Source organism: Sylvia atricapilla, chromosome 4, assembly GCF_009819655.1.
Source record: "Sylvia atricapilla isolate bSylAtr1 chromosome 4, bSylAtr1.pri, whole genome shotgun sequence".
NCBI lineage: Eukaryota > Metazoa > Chordata > Aves > Passeriformes > Sylviidae > Sylvia > Sylvia atricapilla.
Genome location: NC_089143.1, coordinates 70,339,447 through 70,364,278, shown reverse-complemented (window position 1 = coordinate 70,364,278; position 24,832 = coordinate 70,339,447). Strand labels below are relative to the sequence as shown.

Below are 24,832 nucleotides of genomic sequence, written 5' to 3'. Positions count from 1 at the left end.
TATCGGAGCTGTTCTGCTGCTCCCCAGGAACGTGCCTGGGAATACTGGATGTAGGCCTCATGGATACCCAGCCAGGAGAGACGGAGAAGGTGAAGCGGAGCTATTTCCATGGCTGGTGGCATCCCCGGGTGCAAGCAGCTCTTGGAGGAAGATAGTATCTTGGCAGTCAAGGAGAGGGGTGCTGGGGGTTCTTGCTTGGCTGAGAGCCAAGTGGAGGTTCTCATTTCCATAAGATTGTCTGGCAGTACAATCTGGAGCAAGAGCCTCTTTGGGGACCGCGGTGCCACATGGGGGGAGCGGGAACAGATTGCAGTCCTGCTGCTCGGTTGGGTTTTCTTCATCCCTTTCACAACCACTCTGCAGGTTCATGGCTTTATTTGGCTTCTTGTGTTTCCTGCATACTAAAAAAGGGATTTTCATGCCATCCTGCACAATGGATGATGGTTTTGTCCAGGGGGGAAAAAGGATGTTTCTCATGCACGTTTAGGTAACCATACAAAATGTGGAAAGTCTGCTTTAGGAATTTCATTTTTGTTTACACACCATTGATGCTTTCATTAAAAACATATTTTCACATATAAATAATTTAGAGGTCATACGATTTTCCTGCTCTGAACTGAAAGCAGAGATTTCAAAGCAGGGATCTCCAAGCATCATTTCTGTGTCACGGTGGGTTGCATTAGCCCTACAGCTGTTTTTTTGTTGGAGAGGATGGGTTTTTTCCATATTTGAGATTTACAGCGTTTAGTTTCAAAAAAGGAATTTCCCAGACAGAGCCCCCCAGAAGGTATCAGAATATATGGCTTTGTCAGGCAATGACAACGGCTTTTTTTTCTGGAGATTGCCATTTTGTAAATAAGCTTCTTCGCAAGCAGCACGGCTACAGCTACGAAAGATGGATGATTATTTCTTCCCAAAATGGGTCTTCCGCTGCAGGATCTGGTTTTTATTGCGATAATTAGCATAGAATTAAAAATGGCCCCGCATCTTCAGTTTGCACTGTAGTGCCTCTGGTACCGAGCAGTCTGGGATGGTGTTTTCCTTGGAAATAGGCTGTGTCTGGGAATCACTTGATTCACCACTGAAAACCAGTGCACAGATATCTGCAGGCTTCAGTGCAGCAAAAGCCTCTGCCTCCAAAAATAAATTATTGCTCCTAATAAACTTTCAAATCAGTTGTTTTTTTAGGAGACTGGAAAAGTTGCTGAGGATATTTAGGTGAAAATCTTGTGCAGCGGCTGGAGCAGGATTTTATAAAATGCCTTTTAATTCCAGAGCTCGGGTTAAAGGTGAGATCATGGGCAAGGAGACAACTTTTTCTCCTAAAAAACCCGTAATAGCTTGTCTTTTTAAAAATTTAACAGGGTTGCCAGTCCCGTTGGAGGCAGAGTTCTAAGGAGGGTCACACATGGACAACGGTGTGTCCGTAGGAGAAACTAAAGCAGCAGAAATGCAGCACGACGTGTTAACTTCCTTGTGAGAGCCATGCAGGAAATTACTGTGCAATTGGACACGGTGTCCTAGCATTAGATTTATTATCCACTTCCAAATCATCTGCCAAAAATCCTTTCAATCGGAAGACAGGAAAGAACATGTTATAAAAAGACCTGGAAAAGGAGTCATTTTGGCATGGGAGTTTTCAGGCTGGTAATTGTCCATGCCAGCAGTGCTTGGGTTTAGTCTCAACGTTGAGGTCAACACTATTTAAACCAAATGTGGTCCCAGTGCATAACATGTGGCACATGGTGAGACGTGCCAGTCTCGCAGGACCAGGCTTGAATACAGTCCTGGAAGATGCTTCTTTGCCCAGTCTATTGCTCAACGATTGCTTTTAATCCTGCAAGACGTAGCATCACTGGAGTGTGAGCTGGCATGCTTTTCCCCCATGATGGACTTGTTCCTTGCTGGGTGGCAGGGTCACGGCCACATCCACGTGCTTGTGTACATTCTTTAGGCCTTGCTGCTTTGACAGCAAGGCTGGATATATCATTCCAGAAGTTTCCTGGCTGGATGGTGGACAGAGATGGTCACGTTTCCCCACCGTGCACCTTGTTGCCCTCCTCAGTGTGGGGCACTGCCCATATCACACTGCATTTCTCCAGCTCCCACGTCTTTTCCAGGCTCCTTTCTTTCCAGTTGTATGCCTGCAAAGGTGGATCTACATCCCTATATACACCACCTTGCCTTTTGCATGTTAAATCCAGCTCTTTCTGGCAGTAATGGAAATAAATGACCTGAGTTTGTAGCTGTTTTTACTCTGGGATATTAGTGTTCCCTGCTGCTGGGAAACTATCTCCCTAGTGCTTGGTCTCTGATGAGAAACATGTCTGCAGCTGTACCTGCAGCATCCCTAACATCACCTGCCAGCTCCACCAAGTCAATACTTTTGGCTTAAAAAGCACTTTCTGCATAAAAAAGGCCCACACCCACCTTGGACACACCATTTGTTGCACAGCCAGATGTTGCCTTGTACAACACTTGGGAGAGTTGGTGGCAATACATGCAGGGCCTGGGGAGCCACTTTGCTGTCCTGTGACCTTTCTTTGGGTGCCTGCTGAAACAGTGAGAACTGAAGGTTCTGCTTTCCCCCTTTCTCATTTGGCACTTTTGTTTTGGCAGAAAACAAAACACTATTTTTGCAACTGCTGAGCTCCCGAGGTAAGGGGGCAGGAGGACACTGCTGGAACATGTCTCTGCTTACAAGGAGACACTTCCAGGCCGGGGTGAGGACTGGGACCAGCACAGTCCTCAGCAGGGAGATTTCCTGCACCCTGTTTCCAGTGAGCAGAACCATTTGCTTTTCTAGCACGAGTATAAAGGTAGGGCTGGCTGTCTGATGGAGCAGTTGGTGGGAAGCTGTGTTTACCTAGAGAAAAGGGTATGCCTGTAATCTGTTGGGATGAATCCTCCTTTCCCAGCCTCCTTCCAGGAGCGTGCTGATCAAAAGTCCTTCTCTGGACCTTTTTTCTTCATGAAAATGAAGCTGGGGCATTAGTAACATCAGTGTTTACCAGACTGCCTTGTTGTCTCGTCCTTGCATTCACTGTCCTTTGACTGGTAGGGTGGTTAAGAGAAACAAGCCAGCTTAATGCATGGTCGGAAAGCTACAATTAACGAAGCAGACCACAAGTAAGTAGGTAAATAGGCTAAGCTGTAAGATAGCGTGTAAGAAGAGGCAGTCTGCCTCTGTAATGTGCATGATAAGCATCAGCCAAGCTTGTTGCAGACATTGGGCAAGGCTACTTTCGCTAGACTTTGAGTATCCTAGTTGCAAAGGCTCGTCAGTGTTCCTAAAGGCTCTTGGTTTTGGAGTGGGGTTGTCTTTTGTTTTCTGTGCACTGTGACCACTTGCTTCCCGAATGGGTTCGTAGTGATGGAGTTCATGGAGCTGTTCTTTATAGTAACCTAAAAGGTGTCAGTCGTTTGCTCGTGTGTGTTCACAAGCTGAGCCGTGGTGTTGCGCATCTCTCTGCAGTGGTGTGATTTGAAGCACTTTTGGTGTGGCATGTGCAGTTGCAGTGCTGTCTGTTTTTAATTTCCCCCTGGGATACCCTCCCCACATTCCCCCGTGTTTCGGACACTGAACCAAACCGACGTTGGGACTAGCACTTTAAGTACTAGTAGTCACTTTGCTTTGGACTAAACTGAGCACTGCACTTTTGTACGTACTGTTAGCACTGATTTTTAAACTCTCTTCTTTTCCCCATCTATTTCCCCTCCTAGACGCAGTGTTAATTACATAGGGGCCATCAGAAGAAAATTCTGAGGTGTGTTGGACCACTGTCTGGTGCCTGATTTCCATTACATATCCATTAGCGACTTGATAGGAGAGAATTTTCCCATCCAAGCTTATTTTACACAACAGAACCAACACCTAAATAAATCACTGACGTCCAGGCAGATGTGGCTGTTGTAAATTTCAAGGTCACCCGGGGACCTGAGCACATGGCCTTTAAAAACACCAGAGGTCCAGGAGAAGTCTCAAAAGGGACTGAGATGGTGCAAGATCATCTCCTTGACACCTGGAACTGAGTGGAGTAAGAGTCGCAGGGCAGATGCTCTTGTGTCTGGTGTGAGACCCTGGTGAGTCCACGAGACAGCCCAGTTCAAACCAGTCTGAGATCCTGGTACCAACAGAGGCCGCGCTCAAGCCATTGCAATAAAAGCCATCATTGTGCCTGCACAGGAAGTGCTGTTGGGATTGGCCGTGGGCTTCAACTGCAAAAGGTATCTTTAAGTAAAAAAGATTCACAGACGATTTAGAAGATGGAGCATAATAACCCTGGGGTGTGCTCTTGAATTTGGAAAGCATTGTTAGGAGTTGATTGGCTCTCATGTTCAGAGGCAGTTTTGATGTGCTATTCCTGTTAAATTCCTGTGGAATTTCCGTATAGAAGGCCAGGGATCAGAGCTCCCTTGCCAGCAAGAAAGCAGCAGGGTCAATTTAGTAGGAAACACAGTCAGAAACCTCTAGGTTTTGAAATGGGATGGTGATCCCTGGGATGCTGAATAATCTGGGTTTTGATGTCCCAAACTACCCACTCCCAACCAACTGGTAGGTTTTACTTCTTTAAAAGCCCCTGTGTGTTTTCCACAGCAACAAATAAATCCTGGTGGGTGTGAGAGCCCCATGTTCCCTTCATGCCGGGGTATCTGCACTTGGGGACTGCTGCTTATCATCCTTGATGAGCCCACAGTCAATCCAAATCCTTCTCTGGCAATCCTCCGTGATGGGAGTTTCTCCCTGGTGACACTTGATGGATAAACCCTGCCAGTACAGCATGATCAGTGTGAATGCAGAGAAGGGAATTAGGTCTTCTCCTTCACTGCAGCTAGCAAGGGGCCATCATGGAAATAACCTTCAGCAACAGAAGGAAATGGGTGTGTTCGGTTTCCCTGTTGCAGCAAAGGTGTTGTTTTCCTAAACACCTCCAGTTTTAGTGGCTGGTTTTCTTGGCTTCCTTCTTATATATATACCTTCAGGGGCTTGGATATTCAGTGGGAACCCAAGATGGTTAAAAGCCCCAAATCTTGAGCAACCACAAGTATTATGCTCTTACATCCTCTATCACTGGATGTAAAAACAGAAATAGAATCCACATTTTGGGTTGGGTTGCTTGATTTTCTTTCCCCCTGCCTCTCCCCACAAAATTATCCCCATAAATTTAGCTTTAAAGAAATAGCACCAGGTGATGCTGCTGCTCTATCTGAGCCCCCAAAATTACAGTGGCTGAGGAAACGGCCTCTTCAGAAAGTACCTCGGTGACTCAGAGCCCACATACTGCTTACTGTCACCAGGATAAGGCAAAACATTTTGAAAATTCACCACCACTACCCACCCCCCCCACCCCACCCCCCCCAGCAAACCCACTAGTCTCACTGAGTCCTTGGAAATAAGCTTGGGAGAAAGGGGGATGTGGAACAAGTATTTTTGTCTTATTTTCCCCCCCAGATGTAGTTTTTTGTCCCTTGGAGATGGCATCTCATCCTTTGGGAAGGTAGAATTAGGTGTTTTCTTCTGCCCGTCACACTTGAGGCCTGGATGCGAATCCTAGCACAGCACCCTTTGCTCTGGAAGGGCCTTTTAGGTGGAAAAAAGGGAATTTTAGTTGTTTGGGTTTTCAGATAGCTCGTGGGAAGCTCACTGTAACAGCACGTAGGCAATGTTTTACCAACCTTTTCTGTTCCTCCAAGAGAGACTTTTTAATTTGCTTCAGTAGTTTAGAGTTCATTTCCTTGAAAGTCTTTTTGGACCCATGAAAATGCCCTTGAAATGAGTCAAGTTTATTGAAACAAAATTGTGCACACACCCATGCACCGGCCCGCGTGTTCGTGCTTGTCTCCCTGGGTGTGTATGCAATATAAGAGAAAACTATTATTTCCTAAAACATTCCTTTTTTTTTTTTTTTTTTTTTTTTTTTTTTTTTTTTTTTTTTTTTTTTTTTTTTTTTTTTAGGGGGGTTGCTTTGGTTTTTTTGGGTTTGTTTTCCCTCACCCCCAGGATATTAACCAAAAGGTGTTTCAAAGTCATGGCATGAAAACTCCTAAATGTAAATCTGAGTACCTTGTGATGCTAATTAACAGGTTTTTTCCTGAAACTTTATGTGATGCTTAATATTTTCCTTAGGAAGTTTTGTTTCATGTTAGATCATTGTTCTGGAGGGTGTTGGTCCTACTGGCATTAAACTAATGGAAATAAAATGCATGTGTTACAAGTGTAGAAACGGTAAAGAATTAAGTGTGAACTTACTGTACGATACTGATTCTGTTTTCAAACAATCTGTTTTGCTGTTCAATAGTTGACATATGGAAATGCCAATGTACTGTAATTTAGCACTTTTCCAACGGACCCTGTTCTCACTACAGCTGAGGGAAGAGGCAGGTTTGGCTTGAGGCCGACTGAACGCAGCCTCCGAACCCTTTCCTGCGTGTTTTGGCACCAGAACTGACCAGGTGGAACTTAAACTGGAGCTTTTCCCATCGGTTCGGTGGCTGGCACAGGGCAGAGCGGGGTGGCTCTTCCATTCCCATGGCTGAACCAGGACGATTTTTTAACTTGGTCTGATGAAAGGTGTCCCTGCCCGTGACAGGGAGGGTGGAATTAGATGATCTTTGAGGTCCCTTCCATTCTGGGATTCTAGGATTCTGTGATTTGGGTGCAGCCCTCGCTGCGGGTGGATGGACTGATGGCACTGCGCTCCACCAGTGCATCCCCCCAGGAGCCAGGCTGGGGTCAGGCTGTCTGAGCTGGGGTGGGAGAGCAGCCGAAGCAATCCATGGTGCCTGAAATCCAACGGCAGAAGGGACAGCCCACCAGCCACCCCTCTCCAGCACAAACCCTCCTTTCCTAGTGCTAACAGGGTGCAAAGTGTTACTTGTCATGTACTGTACTGAAAGGGTTAATTGATCAGTGACTGTATTGTACTGTATGAAAACTCATGAATTGCCTTGTATTGTTTCTAATGGACTGTTCCATGTCTCCCCAGTGCCCATTCCCACACCGCCCCCACGTTTCCCAAAGGATGCATGTGCTCAGTTAGGTCCTCCCAACTCTCTGGTGCTAACTCCTCTGTATCCGATGGTGCTTCTGCGGACGCTAACTGACCACATGCCCGTCCCCAGCTTGAAGTTCACCACGTCTTTCTTGTCTGTTTGTATGAAGTCTCACACACACACACACACATATATATATATATATACGAAAAAAATTAAGGATAAACTTGAATTTGTTTCAAAGCCTCATTGACAATCTAATGTTTTCTATGTCTGCTTTTATTTTGGGATGGTTTTTCTAGAAAGCAGCCCGCCAGCACCTTCGCCCTGGCAGGGGATTTCGTCCTGTTCACTCCTCTGGCATCTGAGGTGAGCTGTTCCCTGGCTGGCTTTTCAGGCTCAGCCACTGGAGGTTGATTCATCAGGAGCCAGTGAGGAAGAGGAGGTGCAGGTACCTTGAAAGATGCCCAACCCTAAAAAGCAGCTGGGATCCTCATGACTGCACAATCCAAACATAGGTGGGTGGGCAGTGAGGGTCTTGGAGAGGATGAACCTGCCCCTTGCTTTGTTGCAAAAATTGGCTTTTAAGGAGAATGGAGGTAGAAATTTAGAGTCCCAAAGGTGCCTCCATCTACTCCCAGCATCACTCATCTCCACTGGCTCTGAGCCACCTCCCGAGCCTGAGGTTTTCCAGGTGGCACTCACCTCGGATGGCGTGTACAGGACCATCCCCTCCAACCCCCCACCCTGATGCGAGCTGCTTTTTGGACAAAATGAAATCTGACTATATTTTATATCGATTTGAAAACAAAGTCTGATATTTACCCCTGTTCTCAACTGAATTTGCATATTGTTGTTTGCCACAATATTTGTTCCGTCTTCAAATAAATTTGCTTACTTGTGTAGTCTTAACTGTCTGCTCCGATTCTTACCATCATATTCATCCCTGCTCCAAGGTGCCTGCACCACAGTTCTCCTTTGAGCGCTTCCCAGGGAGGTGAGAAGGAAATTTTTCTGGGAGGGGGAATCATTTCAGGCTGTGAATATTTTTCTCTCTCTTATCTCCCATTCATCTCCCCAGGGCATTTCAATTTGATGCCCATTTTTCCTCCCAGTCTTCCATCATCGGATCCTTCTATCCGGGTAAGCGCGTGGCAGAGGAATGGCTGTGCCTCAGCCTGCTTAATTTGAGAGATTGAATTGTCACTAACACATTTTTTTGGGGTGAGGCATTTCCGACGGCAGCGTTTTGCATTTGGCAGTGGAGGGATTTATGGCCGAGAGCTCTGGGCATCGGCGTCGGCACCCAACGCCGGCCCTTCCTGCACATTGCATTAGCAAGATGTTGGCATCAGTCACTGGAGACGGCGCGGCGGAAGGCAGTGCCCTCAAAAGGCTGGAAAACCGATTTGCACATGCGTTTCCAGGGAAGTAATCAAATCAGCCTGCAGGTTCAATAAAAGGAATAAGCAAATATTGCAGATTCGCCTGCGTTTGCAAACAAAACCTGTTGCAAGGCTTGCAGGTTTTGAGGTTCCTCTCCAAAACAGCTATTTGGGGATTAAAATTGTTCCAAGCTGCTGCAGAAAGACATTTTTTTATTCCCTAAAAGATGCAGCTGTATCTGAGAGGAACATTTCAGGAGGATCCTTGAGAGGGTTTGGTCACTCTCCTTTCTTTCAGAATCCATCCCTGTGCATATGTTACAGCAACAGAGTCCATTTTCAGAGATTCATCCCCCTTTTCCTGGCAGCATTCCCCCTCTGCTTGCCTCGTTCCTCCCTTCTGACCTCTCTCTGGCTTTTTTTCTCAGTCTATCAGTGTTTTGTAATGTTTCCTGCTGCTCCTCACAGTACGAGCAGTGCTGCCCATAGCGATAGAAGCCACCACGGGAAGGAAGGAGATGAATCCTTGGAGAAACACTGGGAGAAAGAATCCAGGCTTCATGGAGGGTGCTGTCAGGTACACCTGTCTTCCATCCACTGCAAAAATGCTGTCTGCACCCCAAAATGTGTTTCAGGGATCTGTATCCTCGTCCTTCTGGGCAGTCCAGTGCTCCCCTGCACCCTCACAGCGGGGATCAGGTGCCTTTGGAGCAGCTCCCGCTGAGCTTGTGCTGCTGGCAGAGGGAAGAACTTTACTGGTTTATTTCATTTATTAACTGTTGGGGGTTGTTTTTTCCCCTCTCCAAAACACAGGAATCCAGCACTCTTTGGGAAGCAGTGGATAAGCCCAGGCAACATCCTCCACAGGCAGTAGTGACCATGAGTAATTTTTTCTGCTTCTGTTTCTCCTGTGTTCTGTATCACACCCTAAAAAGCCACGTTTCAATGGAAAAATCATAAAAATAAGAAAGCAAGGTACCCCATGGAGGGGTTTAATGTTACACAGATAACACTAATGGTTTTTTTTAATGAAGTGGCCGTTTATGCCACTTGACCAGCATTGCCTTTTTAGAAGGCTCTAGCACAAAAATGATGAGATTTTAGAGAAGGTGGTGGAAAATCCTGCCTTCATTAATTCCCTCTCAGTGAGGCTTGTCAGTTTTCCCTGCCAGGGAGCCTGATGAATGTCCCCCACTGCTGCCGGGAGATTCCGCAGGCTCTGTCCCTGCCACTCCTCTGCAGGAAAATCCACAGCTCATCCCAAGAGCTCCCTCTTTCCAATAAACCATGTTGTGTTGCTCTGAGGATGGTCCTGGCTCAGGCTGAACAGATGTAGGTGTGAGGTTTTGCCGGTCCTTTGCTGATCCCGCCATCGGATCAATACCTCAGAAATCTCTTTATTTCTGACAAGGAGCCAAGAGAAGTATCTCAGTTCAATCCTTCCATTTAAGCTTTGCCTATTAAGCATTTTAATGATGGCAAGGAATCAGTAAATAGAAACTTATCACCAAAGTGTGCATGTCCATATGCCCGGACCTTGTTTCCTCAAATTAAATCACGAGAAAAACTTCAAAAACTGAAGGACGGAATAAAAGCTGCACAACATTTGTTTTAAGGCTCGCCTGTTGAGGATCAGGATGCCCTTTTTTAGGTCGTTTAGGACAAGCCAGGGATGATTTTTCTGGGGGGTGCTTCTCTCCTGTATGCTCCTGGAGGCACTGTCCTTGGAAAGCTCTGGAGTGGGAAGATTTATTGTCCATTGCCATGAGGCAGGGTTTGCCTTATCCCACCCATGGCTGTTCACTGCTACAGCATCACAAACATGGGCAATATGGTTTAAAATGATCTTCTGGAAAACAAACCAGCAAATAAAACATCCAGAGGAGTGTGAACAGGTCCTGGCAGCTGTCTTCCCTGGGAACTGGAATGGTGAGCAATCGTCATCTAGAACAGTAGCTACAAAGTTGTATTTCATGTGAATTGCTCTCTTTTACTTTGCGAACTGTTTTTAGTTAGAAAATTCACTTCAGGGATGTGATGTTTTGAATCCTTTAATTTTTCCCCCTCACGTCAGGGTGAGGGAAAAAACAGACAAGTCTATCTGTTTTACCCAGTGGGGATTAAGAGAAACTGTGACTGACCTCAGTGTTCCTGGTAGGACAGCCTGAGCAGCACCTCAGCAAACCTCAGCCTTCCCATCTGACATGAAAGAACACCCCACATGAACTTAATCTGTTTTATCCTGCTAAAAATCTCAGGAAAGTTTCCCATCAGGGGTCTCCTAAAATCCCAGTCTTTACTGCCTCAGCTGGGCACTCCAGACTGTAGCAGTGTCATAGCCTCAGTTATTACATCACTCTCATGGTATTACTACTCCATTTGGGTATAGAGGAGACAGGAGAACAAGCCCAAAGGCGAGAAATAAAGAGCAGTGGGAAGAAATTTGTGCAGGTCTGCCACAGTTTAAAGCCGAGGGCAGGATTAATAGAGTGTCAGATTGTAAGCAAATGTATTAATTTTTCCTGCTTATATTCACTAATCCCGAGTCGTATTTGGTACATCATGGTACATGTGCTCCAGGTTTTGAGTACTGCTCCACAATATTTCACGGGAGTATGATGAAATGGATTAATAACACGCATTTCCTGAAGGGCAGACAGGGATTGTTACATTCCCGGGCCCTGCTGTCAACTCTCGCGACTCGACACCCACAGTGGGTGCAAAACCTTGTGATTTTATGTTTTTTCCTTTGAGAGAAGGGAGCATTTTATTCATTTTCCCTTGGAGAGAAGAGCGCAGGTCGTGTCAGGCGATTCTGGCCCGGAGCAGACGCAGCCAAGCGCAGCCGCCATCGCCGCAGGCAGCCGTGAGGGGGCGGGGCCCGGAGGGGGCGGGGCCGACGGAAGGGGCGGGGCCCTGAGGGGAAGGGCGGCAGCCCGGGGGAGGGGCGTGGCTCTGAGGCAGCCTCGGCGCGCCGGAAGCGTCGGCGCGCGCTGCGCGCGTTTGTGGGCGTGGCCGGAAGTGCGCAGCAGCCGCGGCAGGTGGGGGGCGCCGCCATTACGCGGAGCGGAGCGGACCCGAGCGGGCCGCGCGTCCCCGGCCGCTGCCGCCGGCACCCACAGGCGGGCCCGGGCCTCGGGGGGCCCGCCCGGCCCCCCCGCCATGGAGGAGAAGGGCTTCGCCAAGGAGCTGGACCAGTGGATCGAGCAGCTGAACGAGTGTCGACAGCTGAGCGAGAGCCAGGTCCGCAGCCTCTGCGAGAAGGTGAGTGCGGGGCCCGGACGTTGGGAGGGCGGGATGGTGCCTGTGGTATATCCGGCGTTGGGAGACTGGGTTGCAGCCGGGAAGATATCGGGCATTGGGTGGCGGGGGGGTGCTTGTGGGATGTTTGGCATTGAGAGAGCGGCCGGTGCCTGTGGATTTTGGGAGAGCAGGATGGTGCCTGTATCCGGCACTGGATGACTGGGGTGGTTTCTGTGAGGTTGGACACCGGGTGACAAGGTTGCTGCCTCTGGAATATCCAGCACTGGGAGACCGGGGTGGTGTCTGGGGGGTATCCGATGTCCTGGTGTACTACAGAACATGCTGAAAAGTCGACCCCAAGTCAGTGAGGAAACTCTCTGACTTCCGAGGTAGGATCTCGGGAAGCAGAGGGGGCAGAGGTGAGACTCAAACAGGCTCGCGGCCTGCTGAGGAGTGGGGGGGACCAAAATAGAAAGAGAAATGGCCGAATAAAGGACACTGTCTGCTATTTTGGACGGTGGTTTGGGCAGGCCTTGGCAGATGCCTGCTTGGATTTGTTTAGCAGAGACTGGCAAGAGCCTTTTTTTCCCGTCAGAAGGAAAGATTCTTAGGCTTGTGCTGGGTGTTGTCTGAGCAGTCCAATAGCTCTTTGTGGTGGACGTTCCCTCAACACTGCAGTCTGTGACCAAGGGAGGATTTTCCTTGGCACATTTTTCCAGCAGTGATCCTGGCATCTCCCTAACCGCCACACAGCTTCTGTTTTCTTTCCCCCTTTTCATTTTTTTTTTCAATCCCGTGCTGGGGCTGTCCCTTTGTTTTGTGACTCTTTCTCCAGAGCTCCATCAATTTTGAGGGAGCTGTGGCTGTTTGGGAAGCTGGAGTTGTGGCTGCTGTGTTTTGGGGAGCTGGAGGACAATGCCAGCAGACTGTGGCTGAATACACAGGAAATAGGGAGAAGCTGGATAGGAAAGCTCAGCTGGAGGTGGGGATGGTGTTTGTCCTTCAGGAGGCAGGTGACAGGTAGGTGTGTCATCTGTCACAGCACCTTGTTCTTCCAGGCTGCTGGAAACTGATGGAAACGGCGGGGGCATGAGGGAGACACTGTGTCCTGCACTGCCTTGGCTTGTTTAAGTTTTGGGGAGTGGTTCTGTCACCCAGGAGAGGAGCTTACAAAAACCTCTGGGTGTGCAGCCTTGCTACAGAGCTGGTTTAGTTGGTTTGTTTGAAATTGTATTTGTCGAAATCCTTTTCTCCAGAAAAGGAGATTCTAAAAACTTTTCAGCACTCCTGGCTTTGAAGCTGATTTCAGAGAGGCCCAGCACAGTAGTGCCTTTTGCCTCAGGTTTCAGTTTGTGGAAAAACTCAGTACTAAAATGAAAAATCAAAATGAAGTGGAGGAAAAAAGAAAAAAACAAACACAAAACAGCAAAATCACAGAGTTATCTGTGTGGGTCATTCTTGGTTTTAAGTACTGGTGTAGTGGACAGTGATGAGGGAAGGATTCTGCACAATGAAAGCTGCCTAGTGATTCTGCAGTATTAAAAGTGGTGGAGGTGTCATTCTGTCCCTATGAAGTGTCATTCTGTCCTTACCTGCCCACTAACACCTTCCTTTGACTGCTGCTCAGCCCCATGTGGCTCATGCTGGTGGTGGAAGTGCTGTTTCTCAACGGGATAATGTTCCCATCCCGTTGGTGTCTAAAATGAAAATGAGCTCAAATCCTGCAGAAATTCAGAGGCTGATAGAAGGATTCATTCTGATCCCTGCTGGAGCTTGCACATTTGGGGTACAGGTGAGGGAGCTGAGAGCCATCCTGCTCAATCCAGGCAAAAGGGTTTCTCACAAAGATGATGAAATGGGCTATGAAGGAAGGCAAGGAAAAAGGCTGTCTCCTGAATTTAACAAGCAGCCGCCCATGACAATCCCTCTCCTTGTTCTTTGGAGGCCTAAGAGGGGACACAGTCCCATTGCAGGAAATTCCCAGTGTTGTGTCATGGCCAGGAATGTTTTAGTTCTTGGTTGGTGGTGCTCATCCTGGGAGGTGCTAGTCCAGGCACCTCTGGGAGCACCTTGGCAGAGGCTGCTGCCTTATTCCTGAAGGGTGAGACAGCTCCATCCCTGCCACCCCTCTGGCTTCCATCTCCCTTGGCTGATTCTCGTTCCAGCCAAGATCCCTAAGGTTTGATATTCTCAGCCCACGTGTTGGTATGGTAGTTTGGTCTGTGGCAATCGGTGGGATGAAGATTCAGGTGAATTTTGATCCCAAACTCCATGCCTGGCTTCAGAATCCCAGAGAACGAGCCCTCTACAGGTCAGACCGAGGTGAGGGAATGAATCTTCCAGGAGTGGAGTTTCTCCTCTCTCCAAGGCTCTTCAGAAGCACACAAGGAGTTGAGATGATGGGCAGGCTCACAGCCAGCAAACAGGCTGCTCTTCAAAGGCTCTTTGAGCACAGACATGGCAACCATTGGTTTGGTTTATTTGATACAAGGGAGGTTTATTTAATAAAAACACCTAAAAGCTCCTGCTTTTTATCCTGACCTGGATATGGTTTTCATCCAGCGCAAATGGGACAGATGCGCAGGAAGCTGATACCATTAGTCACTGTTTTCAGCAACAAAGGTAGCTAAATTTTGACTTTTAAGTCATAGTTATTTATTAGCCTCCTGGATTAAGTAAGCGCTGATGATGCCAGGCAGCCTGCTTGCATCAGAGGTTTTTATTTTTGCTTTGTAATAGTGCTTTTTATTTTAAGTCATTTGATTTCAGTGTTCACACTGCAGGCAGATGCACTGGTTAGTCATTGCTTTTCTGGGGTGTTTTTATTGATGCTGAAGATTTTGATATTCTTGTTCCGCATTATCACGAAAATTATCACGTGAAGGCAAACTGGGACTCCCAAGCCTGATCTAAACCAGCTCTGCAGAGTTAAAATGACGGACTGGATCTGTCCACGTGCACAGATGAGTGTCCACAGGGTGAGCTAAAATGGGCTGCAGGGGAACAGCTGGTTGGCAGCGGGAGGAGCTGCTCCTTGTCACCTGCCAGCTCCTCCTTCCTCATCAGGGGAAACTTCTGGATTCTCCTAGCACCAACATTTCAGTTTGTGGGCTGGCCCCCCTTCCTAGGGTAGATTTTAAGTGAACATATTTGCCCTGTTGCTGTGGAAAAGGAGCCCTGCTGACCTCCAGCTTGGAACAAACCCCTGCCTGTTGCTTTGTGCACAGTCAGAACACACAGAGCAGCTGTTTTGTAGGTTTATATTTGTCTCCCAGAGGGTGGAAGCTCTCAGAAGATGCTATAAATGCTTTTAAATATGTGTGAGCAGAATTTGAGTGCTACTACTGCACTCAAATACAACACGTTCAGCAGTTCCCAGCCGCACTAGAAGTGCAAGGCAGAGCCCATGTCGTCAAGTCCGTGGGCAGAATGTGACTTCAGGGATCCCTCAGGTTAGGTTATGTACAGAGAGCATACTGGATGCAGTCTAAACTGTCCAAACTGCTTGGGGTTTAATTACTCCTTCCAAATACATATTTTTCCTAAAAGAGGCAAGGCAGCAAACACTGGAATGGGAATGCAGGCATCCTCAGGAAACCCACAGAGGGTATCCTTGGGAAGCATGTCCCTTCTGGCAGCACATGATGAGCCTTAGCGCATCCTGAGCTAAGGGATATGGCAGGGAATACCCAGATCATCACCTGCTGGTGACTGCTCAGTGTTAGTGATCCTCCAGCCCTTTTGTTTGGATCAGATGGAGCCGTCTTGTGGGTGTTCCCTTGTGCCTCAGATGGGCCTGGAGCGCTGATCAGCATCAGTCAATGAGCTGGAGGCAGCACAACAAACATGGGATTTGATAAGGATAATAAGGTGGTGTGGATAGGCTACATTGCATGGCTGTGATTAGCAGAGGAACTGCTGGGTGTGGAAGAAGAGATGACTAAATCCAGGGATGCCTTCCCTCCATCTGTGGTCGTTTTGTTGCCAGCTGGGTACAGCCAGGGAAGCTGGTTGTGGCTCCGTATGTTCCAATTGTCTGTCTTTGCTTTCCAGTTGTATGTGACTTGCCTGTAGAAGTTGCTAAACTGTTATGCTTGGAAGAGGATTAGAATTCTGGCAGGCAAAATGTGCCCTGGGCAAGGGAATCTGGCCTCACTGTAGTAAACCTGCTCATCTCCATGCACTGGGATTTGGGAAACACCCCTTGTCTGTGCTCACCCACCAAACTGTTTTTCCAGTGGTCAGCTTCAGAAGTGGGGGTGAAACTGGGTTTCCAGTGGGGAATGCAGCAGAATAACATCACCTCCTTGTGGAAGAGCCTCTGACCTTTTTGTCCTAAATGTGCTTTCCTTTCCAGGCTAAGGAAATCCTGACAAAAGAATCAAATGTGCAAGAGGTACGCTGCCCCGTCACCGTCTGCGGAGATGTCCACGGGCAGTTCCATGACCTTATGGAACTCTTCAGGATTGGTGGGAAGTCTCCAGACACAAACTACCTGTTCATGGGAGACTATGTGGACAGAGGCTATTACTCGGTGGAGACGGTGACTCTCCTGGTGGCGTTGAAGGTACGGCTTGGGAGGTTTGGGGGCAAAACCGGGGAGTTGGGAACCATTTTCTCCAGAACAATTTTCTCGTCTTGGTGACGCTGCTGTTGGCTTGAGTGCACTGCATATCAGTCGGGCACGTGCTGGGAGCAGAGCGCTTGGCTGCTGCTTGTCACCTTCCATTCCTCACTCGTTCCGTACCTGTGCTGAGGAAGTGTCCTCTCCCCACCAGGTGCGGTACCCGGAGCGCATCACGATACTGAGGGGCAACCACGAGAGCCGGCAGATCACACAAGTCTACGGCTTCTACGACGAGTGCCTGCGCAAGTACGGCAATGCCAACGTCTGGAAGTACTTCACAGACCTGTTTGATTACCTTCCACTCACAGCTCTGGTAGATGGCCAGGTAAGTCTGGCATGAGGAAAACCCTCCCTTCTGTAGATTTCTGCAGGCTGTGTTGTCTGACATCCGCAGGAGCAGTCCCAGACAAGCTCCTTAGACTTGTGATCCGAGGGCAAGGTGGCTGGGGTTGTGAGTGACTGTCACCAGTGTTAAACCCAGCTGGTTTGGACATCGTTCTTCCCTTAACAATATGCACTTATTGCATTGCTCTTTTCTTTCTGGAACAGATTTTCTGCCTCCATGGTGGCCTCTCTCCATCCATAGATACACTGGATCATATCAGGGCTCTGGACCGCCTGCAGGAAGTTCCACATGAGGTAATAGGAAAGAAAGTGCTTCAGAAACTTGACTATCTGTTGGTGGAAAAAGCACATGGTTTCTCACATTGCAGTCCATTTGAACACGTGGTTACACATGGATTATGACTTTTCCAGGGGCTGGAGCAGATGAACATTTGGGCAGAACACACATAAGTCAGTGTGCTTTGATTACAGCAGTCTACATAACGAGAGCTGTGGGGTTTCACACTTGTTTTCCTCAGAATTATGGGATTTTTGGGCTTTCAGTCTGACTCAACGAGCAGGATTTGGCAGGGGAGGGTGTTTACTATCTTCAGCCTCATCACTTATGTGGTTGTGAACTGACAACCGCCATGTGAAGCCACACCGTGTCACCATCCTTCCTCCCCAGCCAGCCCAGCCTCTTGCGGTGTTTCACCTTGTTAGAGTTTCCTGGGGCCTGCAATCTGGACTGAAAAGCCATGCTTGGAGCTCCCGGGGCAGCTGGAAGTTGTGTTGGGAGTGGTTGGGGCTCGCAGATGTGTATTCAGTAAACTTCTCACGTGCCTTGCACTGAGAAGGACGTGCTGGCAGTCTTGTAAATAAAACGTGTTTAAGCATCTTGCCAGTGGTTTAACAAAGAACTCTTAATCTTTGCCCAGGGTCCGATGTGTGATCTGTTGTGGTCAGATCCGGATGACCGTGGCGGCTGGGGCATTTCTCCACGTGGTGCTGGCTATACCTTTGGGCAGGATATTTCTGAAACCTTCAACCACGCCAATGGTCTCACGCTGGTCTCCCGTGCTCACCAGCTGGTCATGGAGGTAGGGCAGGCACTCTGCTAGCCAGAGCTAACAAAGCAGGGGCTCATGGGGGTCTCCTCTGGGACGCCTTCCACTTGCGGGTTTGTTGACACCTAAATCTTAGGCAGGTCAGTACCAAAGAGAGGCTTTAGTCATGTGAAAACAACATAAAATTATGTGCTTTGACCTGCAGCCTAAATGAGGGGATGTTCTGCCATTTCCCCCTCCAAGTAAATTGCCACAGGGGCTATGTCACACCCCTTTTGTGGCAGGAATTATCTTGCTGGCTTGCTCTTGCTTTGACTGCTGCTACATCTGACAGCCTGTCCCATAGCGCTCAGCAGTCAGTTGTGATGGAGATGATGCCATTTCTAGCTCTCAACAGGCTATTCTTGGATGTCTTGCTGGAAAAATGCCATTTAAAATGTAGTGCAGGTAGATCCCTTAAGCAGAACCAAGTGACAGAAGTCACTGGCATCCAGCAGGCAAATTGTCACTTGTGGTGGATGAAAGCCAAAGGCATCCCTAAAAATCCCAAGGCTTTTTAGTGGTACAATCCCTAATTTACAAGTGAGGAGTGGATGATCTGTAGGCTGCTTGGTGCTGGTTTTGCCAGGTACCTGCTGCTGCTTCTTGTGGTAAAGCATGTGTTTTGAAATGAAACTAAGTCAGCTGGAAATACATCAAGAAATCTCCGGTTTCACAAGTGCCTCAAAGAGTTTTAGGCCTGAAGAGGAACTTTGGACTGGCTGAGGTTTAACAGAGACCGTTTTTTTGTTCTCTCTCTGCCTGGCAGGGTTATAACTGGTGCCACGACCGGAATGTGGTTACCATCTTCAGTGCCCCCAATTACTGCTACCGCTGTGGGAACCAGGCTGCTATCATGGAACTAGATGACACTTTAAAATATTCCTTGTGAGTATCCTGGCTTGGCCTGGGCTCTTTTTCTAACCACTCAGTGAGGAATGGCTGACATTTCCCAAAGGGGTTCTTCCATGAAAAGCCAGCTCAGACCACTCTGGAATTAATGTGTGCTCTGCCTTAAAAGAAGTGGTGAATTAAGCTCCTAAAAGCTCCTCTTTCTGGCCGTCTGGAGAGTTGGAGCTTTTGCACTTCAGTCTTGTTACTGCCTAAGCTTGATGGAGAGAGTAAGAACATGTGGATTTATGTATTTGTTTTCGTCTTTGGTAGCACTGAGCTTTGTAAGACAGGGGAGAGGGTCTGAATTGTCCTTTCAGCTGCTCCTATGAGAAAGTGGAGACGGGCTGCTGGGTCACTGATGAGTTTTAACTCCCATGAATTCTTGGTTTGGGGCTTGGAATGTTTTATGTGGAAGCAGCTGGGGTGAGTAGGGCGCTAGCAGCAGGAGAACAAGCCTGGTATTTATCATGGCACTGGAAAGTGACTTGTGGAGGAGGGTAAGTGATACCTTTTTCTTTCCTGCAGCCTCCAGTTTGACCCAGCACCTCGTCGTGGAGAGCCTCATGTTACCCGTCGTACCCCAGACTACTTCTTATAAACCTCTCCCAACCTTTGTAGAAGGAAGTACACCTGGCATTTTAAAAAAGCAACAATATTTACACGTTTCTGTAAGAAATCAGGGTTCGTCTCAACTCAGATCCCCATCATGGACCAAAATGTGCCATACAGAGGACGAAGAGCATTTAGCACAACTTGAGACTGAATTCCTTACGACACACTCTCTCTCTCCCATGCCCATCAGCCCAAAAGTCAGTTTGCCTGCTGTATTTGTAGTCATTGTTTTCCTTCTGGACTGTTCAGAGAGGAAAAGGTAACTCTTTAACAACACTTCATCTCCTCTGACGCTTCTTTGTACATTTTTAGTTCTAGTGTTTAACTGGCATGAATTAGAGTTTGTTTTCCAGGGGAGTGCACACTAACTTCATCCCTCACCACTTTTTATTTTATTGCAAATACCGCTCAACTTAACTGGAGAAAGGAAGTGATTCCTGCTTGGGAGTACGTTGTCATAACTCAGATGAAAGCGTTCCCTTTTCAGCTCTATTCCCATTCTGTGCTGATCCTTCCCCCCCCCCCCCCCTTTTTTTTTTTTTTTTTTTTTTTTGGCTTGGTTTTTTTGTTGTTGTTGTTTTGGGGTAATTTTTTTTCCCCCTCTTTTGTTATTCTTCCCCTTCCCCTCTGTATATTTGTCCTGGAAGTGCTTGCAATCCTCCTCGCTGTACCTGAACCAATAAACTTGCCGTTGTCAGCCCCAACTCTCGGTGTCGTGCAGGGCTGGGGCGGGCCGGGGGCGGTCCCGGGGCGGGCCGGGGGCGGTCCCGGACGGGGCGGCGGGGTCAGACCGAACCTGCAGCGATGGCGGCGGCCGCGTACGAGCTGCTGGTGCTGGGCGGCGGTTCCGGGGGCCTGGCGGGGGCCCGGCGGGCGGCCGAGCTCGGCGCCCGGGTCGCGCTGGTGGAGCCGCTGCGCCTCGGCGGCACCTGCGTGAGTCACTTGCGGGTGGACCCGTACCCGGGGCGGGGAGGGACCGGGCAGGGGACGAGCGATGCACGGCCGGTGGCCCTGCGCTGTCCCCCACGACCCGGGGATGGTGGCGGAGCCCCCGGGGAGGGTCGCGATGGGGGAAGTCGGAGAGGAAGAATCGTCTTCCCCGTGTCCGAGCGTTGTGCCTTGTCAGGCTGAAGCAGGACGGATCCCAGTCCCCCATCTCCACCAGTTTCTTCCTAGCCGTTTCCGAGCAGGTTTTAGGCAAGTGACAGGATGCCCATGGATCCTGGATCTGTGTAGCACAACTGCAAGGCAGTAAAGCAGAACTCAAGAGCACGGTGAGCTAGTAACAAGCCAAAAAAACCACCTGATTCCTCAGATAAGCCAGGGACAGGCTCTAGTTTTATGCCCTAATTGCATTCTGCTGGAAAAATTACCATATTCCCAGAAGTACAGGCAGGGGATGAAAAACACCTTTCTCTAGTAAATAATTTTTAGAGTATCAATGGAAAAAACCCTGTGTTTGAAGGCTCCACCTTCCCTATTCTCTTTCAAGGAAGTGAAGGAAAATGGGCAAACCGCAAGACCTTGAGCCTCCTGAGGCAGTTACACCCCTGTTTTACCAGGAACCCGTAATCCTGCCTTTGTTTTCCTGAGGAGAGAGCTGACGTGTAGTGCCAGCCTGATGCAGGATGCTCTCTGGAGTATTGCCTTTGGAAAACTGGGCCTTGACACTGAGACTTGCTCTTATTCCCCCCAGGTCAATGTTGGGTGCGTGCCTAAGAAGGTAAGGCTGTTCTGCCATCAGCTCCAGCGGCATGGGTTGGGGCTGGAGTGGGTGCCTGCCAAATTCTAGGGAGGTGCTGGCACAGGGTGTGGGGAGGAAGCAGAACCTTGGCGGGTATTGAGTCGTCGGGATGCCATGGGCACTCCTGTGGCCCTTGGGTGCTCCAGGCAAAGGCCAGGAATCAGGAAGCCTGGCAGGTGTTTTCCCAGAATCAAAGCAGTCTTCCTGAGCCAACCTGAAGTTTGTGTGGGGGCAGGTGATGTGGAACACGGCAGTCCATGCAGAGTTTATCCACGATCATGCTGACTATGGCTTTGAAACACCAGGTGTCAAGTTCAACTGGAGGTAAGAATGGAAAGGGCCAGTTGGAAACCAGCATCTTCCAGTGAGTGTCCCATGGGGAGCAGTGCATTATCCACTTCAGAGGGGTCCCTGCCTGCTTCCAGGCTCCCATGGGTTGTGCAGAGCTGGTTACAGGGCCAGCGTTGCTGTGGTGTTTTGGAGAACAGGGTGCCAAGCTGGAGGTGGGAACAGACTCTGGAGAAGTCAAATGCAGGGAAGGCAGGCACAGAAATCTTGCTCTAGTGGGGAAAGGGTCACAGGGAGCTGTTTTATTTTGTGGCGTGGCTGCCTCGTGCCAGAGGGGTGGAGTTCACAGAATCACGGAAGCATTAGAGTTGGAAAAGACCTCTGAGATCATTGAGTCTAACCTTTGACCAACCATTATTATCTTATGAAATGGACCATGGTACCGAGTTGGAAAAGACCTCTGAGATCATTGAGTCTAACCTTTGACCAACCATTATTATCTTATGAAATGGACCATGGTACCGAGTGCTAAGTTCTTTCTGAGCTCTGAGGTTCACCTGCTGGCAATGATGGTATTCCCTGTTCTATTCCAGGACCATCAAGGAGAAGCGTGACGCATACGTGCGGCGCCTCAATGACATCTATGAGAACAATGTTAAGAAGGTGAGCATGGGATGTGTTTATCCTGCAATCTGAGTGGCAAAAGTGGTGGATTTTTGGCCACTTTTCCAGCCTTAATGGCTGTCCTCCAGCTGTGGAAGCCCTGGCTCCTGTCTCTCACACGTCATCCTGCTGTTAACTCCATAACTGTTACCCCTAAGGCTCACATTGACATAATCCGGGGCTATGGCAAGTTCACTGCTGATCCCGAGCCAACCATCGAAGTAGATGGGAAAAAGTACACGGCTCCTCACATCCTTATAGCCACAGGCGGGCGCCCAGTTGTCCCTTCCGACAGCGAAATTCCTGGTGAGCCTGATGAAATTCCCCAGGCTGGAGAGAGGTCTGCCAAAGCAAAGCAGGCTTTGGGAGGGGAAGGGGGACAGCTGAAGGGTGCAAAAGGGTCTCTGCTTTGCAGGTGCCAGTCTGGGGATGACCAGTGACGGCTTCTTCGAGCTGGAGGAGCTGCCCAGGTACGGTGGGATCCATCCCCCGCAGCCTCCGGTGCCAGCTCCTGGTGCCTGCACTGCGGGGAAATGACAATGCCAGCATCCCGGTGGCATCATCGCTTCCCTGCAGGCGCAGCGTCATCGTCGGGGCCGGCTACATCGCGGTGGAGATCGCGGGGATCCTCGCCACACTGGGCTCCAAGTCATCCCTGCTCATCCGCCATGACAAGGTACTGCCACCACCTGTCCCTGGCTGTCACAGCCCAGCCCACCAGGCTGTTCTGGTTGTCAGCTCCTGGCAAAGGAGGGTCTGAGTTGGCACGGGAACGGTGATGCAGCGGATGGTGCCATGGGAACCACAGAGAGGCTGGGAGGGCTGTGTTTTCTCAGCACCCAGCCACGTGCCCCGCGTTCCTGCAGCCACACGTGTCGCCACATCCATTCCCCTGAGCTTTATTTCAAGTCATGACTTGAAAAGTGGAGAAAGGAAAAGAAAATAATGGAGAAACAGAGAAGTGTGTTAAACAGAAGCAGCCCAAACTTCGTGGTTTCCAGGAGCAGGGAAATGCTGGGGGAGGGGCTGCCAGGTGGTGCCTTTGCTTGCGGACCTTTGTCTGACAGGGTCGGGGGCATCCTTGCCTAGGTCCTGCGAACCTTTGACTCCCTGATCAGCTCAAACTGCACCCAGGAGCTGGAGAACACCGGAGTGGATGTCCGGAAGCACACACAGGTGGGAAAGCACAGAGCAGCCTTGCAGCTTGTCCCATCCCTCCTGCAGAGGCAGGGCTGGGGGAAAGCTGCCATTTTGGGTGCTGCTTGCTGAGCAATGCTTTTTGGCCACATCCCTGCTTCTGCAGCATGGCTGCTGCCTCTTCTTGTAAGGCAAAAGCCATCTGCACCGTCTCTTGCTGCTCTTGTTTTCCTTAGGTCAAGGGGGTTGCTAAGTCTCCCAGCGGGCTGCTGGATGTGACAGTGAGCTCGGCGGTGCCCGGCTGCAAGCCGGTGGAGGGGGTGATCCGGGACGTGGACTGCCTCCTGTGGGCCGTGGGGCGGCAGCCCAACTCCGACGGGCTGTGCCTGGACCGAGTGGTGAGATGGCAGCGCATCCCTCCTGCGCTGGGGGGAGAATGCCAACACGTCTCTGAGTGTCCCACGGGTATTTGGGGTTCCCTTGGGTCTCCAGAGCCTGTCACGGGATGATGTTCCCACAATTGGCCCCCTGCCTGGGAACGCTGTGTTCACCAGCAGAGGTGCCCCGTGGGCCATCCCATCCCTCCTGGAGCATATGTGGCTGCTGTTTCCCATGGCAGGGCGTACAGGTGGACCCCAATGGCCACGTGGTTGTGGATAAGTATCAGAACACCACCAGGAAAGGGATCTATGCCATCGGGGATATCTGTGGGAAAGCCCTCCTCACCCCAGGTACTGCAGCCATGTCCCCTTCTCTGCACAGCCCCTCAGTGCCACAGGCCGCCGTGGCTCAGGCTCCCTGTCCCTCCCCACAGTGGCCATTGCAGCTGGCAGGAAGCTGGCCCACAGGCTCTTCGAGGGCAAGCAGGACTCCTGGCTGGACTATGAGAACATCCCCACAGTTGTTTTCAGCCACCCGCCTATCGGCACTGTGGGGCTCACTGAAGGTGGGGACAGACAGGCGTGGGAGGAGGTGACAGGGCTGGGGACACTGGCTCAGAGCTTACTGCTCTGATGCTGGAGATGTCTTGATCTCCAGCAAGTGAGCCTTGGCAAAAGGAGAGGAGGCTTTGACTCCTCTTTTTAAATGTCCGGTGTGCATCCCTCTGACCCCTGTGCTGTGGCTTCTGCTACAGAGGAGGCCGTGGCCATACATGGGAAGGACAATGTGAAGATCTACAATACGTCCTTCACTCCCTTGTACCACGCCGTCACCCAGAGGAAGGTGAAGTGTGTCATGAAGCTAGTGTGCGCTGGCAAGGAGGAGAAGGTGAGTGGAGGTGCCTGGGGGGCACAGCTGGGGGGCAGTGGGGACCACGGCTGGCTGTCCTCTTGTTCTCATGTGGTCAGCTCTTGGGCTGGGATCCAGCTCCCCTAGCATCAAGCCCAAGAGTTCACCCTGGATTCTGGGTCTTACCTGGCCTCTCACTTCTTCTCCAAAGGTGGTGGGCTTGCATATGCAGGGGCTGGGCTGTGACGAGATGCTGCAGGGCTTTGCTGTTGCCATCAAAATGGGGGCCACCAAGGCCGACCTGGACAACACCGTTGCCATTCACCCCACTTCTGCCGAGGAGCTGGTGACACTACGCTGAGGCTGCGGGCAGGGTCACCCCAGGATGGCGGCTGCAGCTGGGAAAAACGTTTTACATGTTGTTAAAAGTGCCTTACTGCTGGGTGGGTGCATGGAGGTTGTGTCTGTAACGTTGGTCTGGCTTGCCCTGGAGTGGGAAGTAAACACGCCGGTGTAAACACACCGATGCTGGCTAGTCTTTGTCTTTTGCTCTCTGGTGCCTGTCTCCTGCCGTGCCCAGCCGTGG

At 49.8% G+C, this 24,832-nt stretch overlaps 2 protein-coding genes across 3 annotated transcripts; both read left to right on the top strand.

Annotated features, from left to right (window-relative positions):
* Positions 1-11,377: 11,377 nt before the first annotated feature.
* On the top strand, positions 11,378-19,888 carry PPP2CB (protein phosphatase 2 catalytic subunit beta). 2 transcript variants are annotated; one of them, XM_066318329.1, is made up of 7 exons: positions 11,379-11,642; positions 15,979-16,188; positions 16,400-16,573; positions 16,798-16,887; positions 17,511-17,672; positions 18,448-18,566; positions 19,098-19,888. In XM_066318329.1, the coding sequence occupies exons 1-7, from the start codon at positions 11,541-11,543 to the stop codon at positions 19,168-19,170; spliced, it is 930 nt and encodes a 309-aa protein (XP_066174426.1). In that variant the 5' UTR covers positions 11,379-11,540; the 3' UTR covers positions 19,171-19,888. The 2 variants fall into 2 exon arrangements, with proteins under 2 accessions (XP_066174427.1, XP_066174426.1); XM_066318330.1 differs by lacking the exon at positions 16,798-16,887 and having other exon boundaries at positions 11,378-11,642.
* Positions 19,889-19,917: 29 nt separating this feature from the next.
* On the top strand, positions 19,918-24,768 carry GSR (glutathione-disulfide reductase). Its single transcript, XM_066318328.1, has 13 exons — positions 19,918-20,117; positions 20,881-20,907; positions 21,164-21,252; positions 21,810-21,879; positions 22,038-22,185; positions 22,295-22,349; positions 22,456-22,555; positions 22,969-23,055; positions 23,253-23,414; positions 23,636-23,747; positions 23,831-23,962; positions 24,152-24,285; positions 24,458-24,768. Exons 1-13 carry the CDS (start codon positions 19,989-19,991, stop codon positions 24,605-24,607), a joined length of 1,395 nt encoding a protein of 464 aa, XP_066174425.1. The 5' UTR covers positions 19,918-19,988; the 3' UTR covers positions 24,608-24,768.
* Positions 24,769-24,832: the final 64 nt, after the last annotated feature.